Source organism: Octopus bimaculoides, chromosome 5 (genome assembly GCF_001194135.2).
Source record: "Octopus bimaculoides isolate UCB-OBI-ISO-001 chromosome 5, ASM119413v2, whole genome shotgun sequence".
NCBI lineage: Eukaryota > Metazoa > Mollusca > Cephalopoda > Octopoda > Octopodidae > Octopus > Octopus bimaculoides.
In genome coordinates this window covers 53,883,827-53,890,840 of record NC_068985.1, presented here as the reverse complement: position 1 = coordinate 53,890,840, position 7,014 = coordinate 53,883,827, and the positions used below count along the sequence as shown (strand labels likewise).

Sequence of the window (7,014 nt, the reverse complement as noted above, 5' to 3'; positions counted from 1 at the left end):
AATAAAAAAATATTCAGACAAATACATAACAAAAACACCAGGACTTACAAATATATACAACATACAGAAAATTGCACTACTGGGTACTGCACACATTCTACGCAAAACACTTTCAATACAGTAAACATAAGAGCACCACAGCAAACCACAGCACATACCCAAGGCACACAGAGCTGCACTCGGTAGTGAAGTGAAAGCACGTTATAAAAATAAAACTACTGAACAATAATAATAATAATAATAATAAATGCCCGGATGCAGTACCAGGCAGTGGCTCTCATGGCTTCTCATCTTAATTGATTGGAAGTGTTATCATGTACATTGTTTTGTCTTGGTATAAAAGATGGGCTACAGCAAATATTCTGCTCGATACCACAGATTTGTTTGTCATTTAATTAGCTTTAACCACTTGAGCATGTCCCTTAGTGACTGACGATATGTGCATCTCCGATCACGAGCAGGAATAGTGGGGGAGCATCATAACCAGTGTTGAGAGGAATGCTTTGTGATTTCAATAATTCACATCTGGAAATATGAGTGTTGCATTCATCCTTAAATAACACTTATTCAGGGACCTTTTGAGTGGGATGTGCAACTGGACCAGAAGAATCTTTTAACTGTAATCCATCTACAAAGTCATGCGCTGTTTATCTTGATATGAAGTCACCATGTCATACGCATATGGTTGTGATGCATGTGCCTGGTGTACCTTTATCGACGGGTAGTCATGATGAGTATACTGGACTTCATATATTTGTACCACTGCATCACTTTGATGACATGTGCTTCTCCTTCAATCCATAATAATAATAATTATAATCATGATGATGTTAAAGGATATGATGAAACAGATTCATATGGCTTATTTGTTATCTGAGTTATCTTTCTTTAATCACATTTAGTTGTGTGATGACTTAATTGAAGAAGTCTGGCATTGGAATTTTGTCAACACTAAGAACCAACATGGAATTAATTGTCCTGTAGAAGGCAACACGTTAAAATTGTTGCCCCTTAGATGAATTTTGATCTCGTTGAATCCTTTTAAATCCAATGGAAAATTGATCTATGGCTCCACATACTAAATATTGTTGTGTCAGCCATTCTTTAAAAAAATAAATTCTTGTGCCGACGACATGAAGTAGCTTTTTATTACATCTTTCTGACATTCTGTTTTATACATAACTTTGGTATCTTTTTTAGATATGTCTAGCCCAGTGATCATCATCATCATCATCATTACCATCGTCGTCGTCGTCATCGTATTAATGGTCATTGTCATCAGCTACTACTACTACTACTACTACTACTACTACTACTACTACTACTACTACTACTACTACTACTACTACCACCACTACTACTACTACTCCTGGTACTATTGCTGATGTTAGTATAACGCCTGTTTGCATCAATGCAAAGGTGCCTGGTGGTGTTTAAAAGCTGAAACAGTCTATAGCGCCGGGTGTTATTGTCAGTCTGACATTCTGTCAAGAAAATAGCAAGAGCAGTATTTAAATGGAGAGAAATATAAAATACTGCCGCATGTCATTTGGGGCGTCTGCAAGCTGCAGATTGTTGGAATACGTTTAGATATGACGACGGGAAATAACATCTTAATTTACATAAATACACAAAAGGTCGCCGGTTATCAGCGACAAAACAACTTTGGTGAAATATCAGGCGGCACTGATATTTCTTTAAAATAATATGCTCCAAACTGGAATTGTTCTTGGAAATAGGCAATTGAGAGATGCCATAATGTAAGCTATTTACAAGATTGTAAGTGATGGGTTATCAGTCACCCACATAGGCATTCATTAAAGTATTGGTCACTTTTATCAGAGTAATATAGTAATATCATGATATCTATGGTGTTTCTCTTCAATTTTACATTGAATCTGTTGATGGAAGCATCTTACAGTTGATTTTTCAAGAAGATGAAGACGTGAGTGTGGCCAGGGACTTTAAGTATTTTGTTGTTTAGAAATTCCTATATCTGAATTTTAGAGAACTTTGGCATTCTGTTCCTTTGAGTAACAACAAAATTGTTTTTGTTGTATAACCCCAGACAAGCCTTTATCAAGTAGTCCCATGGCACATAGTTGTTAGGCCGAAAGACTACGCGAAAACCACAGATTCGTTTTTGCAGTAATAACACATTTCCTCCTAAATAACGATCATACTGCATTTACTCGGTTATACTTTGACAAGTACGTAACGCAGCGATTAGAAAGACTTCTATTTCAACTTTCAGACCAGTGGGATATTTATTTCGACTCTCTGCACTCTGTCCGGTCAACATTCTCTTTCGACCATCCACCCATCCATCCATCCATCCATCCATCTTCTCTGCCCACTACTCCTGGAAAGGTCGTGGTGGGTAGAGGCTTCTTGTACCTTCTTCATAGGGGTCTATAAGAAGCAACCGTCCTTAGGTTTTCCGGCTGGATTTCCAAGAGCGACAAACTGAGATTATGGATAATATCCAATCATCTGGTTATTGATTTACCCCTAGGTTTCCAACCGGTCAGTTTGGCTTCAAGAATCAGTCTTGTGATTCTTTCTTGTGACATTGTAATCACATATCCGTAGTGCCGGAGCTGTGACCTCTCACAGCACCGGGACTAAGGTAGCGTATGCAGAAAGTGTCTCACTAGTAACGGGAACATGGTCAATGACTAAAACAACTTAAACCACAAGATTCATTGATCTGTTTATTTACACATTTATCAAGAAAATTGCTGACCTTGTGCCGAAATTAGAAAGCATTACTTAATACAGCTCACTCTTATGCCTGGTCTTCTCACTCAACTATACATACTAAATATACAAAATATTCAATGAAGTACATCAATAGAGACACAAACGGAAATCTGGTGTTCAGGAGGAAAATGCACTGAAAACGGAAGGAACAACGCATTTAGTTAGGCTTTTGTTTTACCAGTGAAGGACCTGAATCGGTATAATGGACTAAACTTATCCCCTTTTCATAAAATATGTAGCATTATACCAATGCCAGAAATCATTTTAGAAGCAGTAACAACGATTCCTTGATTGAATGTCGAACTGTGCAGTATGATCGTTAATTAGGAGGAAGTGTGTTATAACTGCAAAAACGAATCTGTGGGTTTCGTGTAGTCTAACAACTGTGTGCCATGGGACTACTTGATAAGGGCTTGCCTGGGGTTATACAACAAAAACAATTTTGTTGTTACTCAAAGGAATAGAATACCAAAGTTCTCTAAAATTCAAATATAGGAATTTCTAAACAACAAAATACTTAAAAGTCCCTGGTCACACTCACGTCTTCATTTTCTTGAAAAATCAACTGGGGTCGATGTAATCGACTTACTCGCTCCACCCCGAACCCCGAAACTGCTGGCCATGAACCAAAATTACTACTACTACTACTACTACTACTACTACTACTACTACTACTACTATAGTTTAATATATACATCAAAGGACAGACAGTAATGTCAACAAATTGTCTCGTCTAAGTCAAAAAATAATAATAATAATAATGTTGCTTTAAGAAAGTTGTTCTGAGAGAAACTTACTTTTAATGTTTATGGGAAAATGAGCAAGTAAATAAATAAATAAAATATTTTTGTATGATTCATTCTCTTTGTAAATGTCACATCGATTGCACTGTGCCGAAAGAGAGTTTTAATATTTCAAAACAAAGATTTGATAGTTTGCACAGACTGTTTAGTTCAAACCCTGTTTTACAAGTCAAACAGCTACCTCTACGACTAAATGTACACACATAAATGTATTTGTCATGCAGGGTTAAAAAAAGAAAAAAACATGCCTAGTTTTTGTATCGGTTGTTTTCTTTCTTTATTTCGAGACACATTGTAAAAAATATAATATAAATCTACTAAAGTGTTATAGGTGTTAAAGAATGATATCCCAGACTCTAGACTCCAGTCAATTCCTTTATATATAAAGTGAACGACATTGAGAGTGAATACGTGAAAAGGTTTGTTTACAATCGAGTTTACCTCATGGAAACCTGTATATCAAAACACGTCTACGGACACACGCGCACCCCCCCACACATACACACAGAGACACACAGAGACACACACAGATACACACACAGATACACACACAGATACACACTGACACACACGCACACACACACACACACACACACACACACACACACACACACACACACACACAGTGTACATTACGCAGATATTTTTAGATTTGATTTAGTTTATAAAGTAAACGGTGAGACGAGAACATTATGCCTGTATGCATGTGTACGTACGTACGTATGTATGTATGTATGTATGTATGTATGTATGTATGCATGAATGTATGTATGTATGTATGTATGTATGTATGTTTGTGTGTGCGTATATATATATATTTATATATATATATATATACACATACATGTATTCTAGGAAGTTGATTGTCATGGCCGGTCAGAGTGACCGTTTTGAAAACTTGAAGCCGCCCGAGTAACTTAGGCATTTTCAGCTTTAAATACATCACACACACTCACTCTGCATAGCATATTGAGTCCTCCCTTTTTCACGTTTGTAAAACTAAACTATACATACATACATACATACATACATACATGCATACATACATAGTGAAAGATAGATTGAAAATCACAAGCATTGTAATTAAAATAAAATAACTTTCCTTTCTTAACTAGAAAATCTCGACAACTATGTAACCTTGTTAAATTTCTTAAGTTTGAAACATTACTAATACAAAAATTAGGAAGTGAAACAAAGAACTAGAAAAAAAAAAAAAGAAAGAAAAATGAAAACAGAAAAGACACATATAAACAGGAATTCCAAAGAATAGGATTGACTAGTCTAGCTAGAAATCCAATCCTAGGCAACCGAAGTAAGCTTTATGAATTGAAGGAGAAATATTTATAAAACAGTTGACATAGAAACAAACGATTACAAATTTCCTATTCCACTTCATTTTGACTAGAGTTTCAATTTACCACCATCACCGCTGCCGCCGCCACCACCACCACCACCATCATACAGAAGCAGTGAAAATATTCAGTAGACGCTAACTTATTTTCAAATAAAATGTCAACTATTTTTTCTTCTTATTTTGTATTCAATTCTTATGTCACCTAACCTATTGTTTGAAACAGTCAAGCAAATTCTATAAAGCAACAACGAAAACATATAACGAATACTTACTTGAGTTGAGGAGGATTTGTGTGACGGGGAGAAAAAAGGTCTGTCGTTGTCGCCGGCTGTCGTAGATATGACGAAAAGCTGGAAGTTTTGTTGGGACTGAACGATAACCCACGCCACTCCCACGCCATTTCCTGACATTCAACTCCCCACCTTCAACTGTCTACAACTTTTCAAAATGGCTGCCGTATTATTTTTCTATCTTATCGGAAAAAAAAAATTCATTGACATCAAAACAAATTCTATAATACCAATGTGAGCTTTTTTTTAAAATTTCCCTAGTATTTATTTTCACTGACTGTAATGTTGGTAAACATTGTTCAAACATTCTTTGGTTCAAGGCATATGTACTTCTAACAGTTCGAAACACACGACTTTATGTGAAGCAGGCGTGTTTCTGTCTAACATATTTGCACTTAACAGACGTTATTTCAATGGAGATAAAAAAAAAAAACTTTAAATGCCTAAAACACGAAACTTAACTTATTTGTTTAGCTTTTTGCTGCCTCATAATGACCAGTACTTTTTTATTGCATTCGTCTATCTTGGATATCGCGACATTCAACGCACAACATGTCCAAAAAGTGAACACCGATTGAAGAAGATAGTTTCTACTCTTGTACAAACTTGTTTATATCTCAACAATGAGAGTTGAAATTCAACTCTTTGCCGATTAAAAACAATCAAACAGTTTATTAAAACGGCAAAAACCACGTAACTGTAATTAGGAGGCGTTTGAGAGCGTGTTAAAGCTGAAACAAATGCATCAATGTAGAATCATGACAGTTATTTAAACACACACGTACACACACACATGCACACACACACACATATATACATGCACACTCAAGTACACATACACTCATGCACACACACACTCATGTACACACACACACACACGCACGCGCACACACATATGTATATGTATATATTTTATTTTGTGGAGCTGGTTGGAAGGTAACGTGCTGGCAGAATCGTTAGAGCATCGGGAAAAAATCCCTTACGGGTATGTCTTCCGTTCCAGGAAATTCCGCTGAGGTCAGCTTAGCTCTTAATCCTTTTAGGCTTGAAAATTTTGAAGAACCAAGTACTGGGGTCGATATATCAATTAACCCAATTCCTCTCAAAACTGTTTTCCCTGTGACAAAATCAGGAGCCATTATAAACTATAGTGTTGAAAATATTTCATCATTCATCTACGACCTGTTCACTGATATAATTCCATTGTGTCTATTCAAAACCAGCTGTCGGCCATTTCCAATAAATAAATCTCCCCCACGGTCTACCAGAACTGGCTGACCAATACCTGACTTGCAATAAATCTAGCGAAATTATGTCAGTGACAGAGTGACATATATATAAATGTATGACGGAATTTTTTCACCATTTATAGTATGTAGCAGTTTTCAGAACTGAACTTAAAGCGAATATAACGGTATATGGGTGTTCGAGGTGACAAGTAATTGCAATTGTAAGCAATGAATGCTGTTGGTCCAAAGTCGATCTTGCAACAAAGTATCCAATATTCTAGAGATATTCTTCTATTTGAAGATATTCTTCCATATTCAACTTCTTGAGAGAATTCACAACTCAAGCATAATTTACAAAAAGTTATCCCCCACCCTAAATTCTACGAAATGCGCAGGTATGGCTGTGAAGTGAGAAGTTTACTTCCCAACCACATGGCTCCAGTTCAGTCTCAGTGCGCGGCACCTTGGGTAAGTGTCTGCTATTCTAGCCACAGGGCCGACCAATGCTTTGTGAGTGAATTTCGTAGGCGGAAACTGAAAGACCCTTCCCCCCGTATATATATATATATATATAT

The 7,014-nt window shown here is 36.4% G+C and overlaps 1 protein-coding gene across 1 annotated transcript in view; it reads right to left on the bottom strand.

Annotated features, from left to right (window-relative positions):
- The window catches only part of LOC106875725 (uncharacterized), a 14,874-nt gene extending 9,306 nt beyond the window's left edge, over nucleotides 1-5,568 (bottom strand). The window contains exon 1 of the mRNA XM_014923971.2: nucleotides 5,193-5,568. Within this exon, the coding sequence (XP_014779457.1) occupies nucleotides 5,193-5,330 (138 nt within the window). The 5' untranslated portion in view covers nucleotides 5,331-5,568. The remainder of the gene's footprint in view (nucleotides 1-5,192) is intronic.
- Between the last annotated feature and the right edge of the window lie 1,446 nt (nucleotides 5,569-7,014).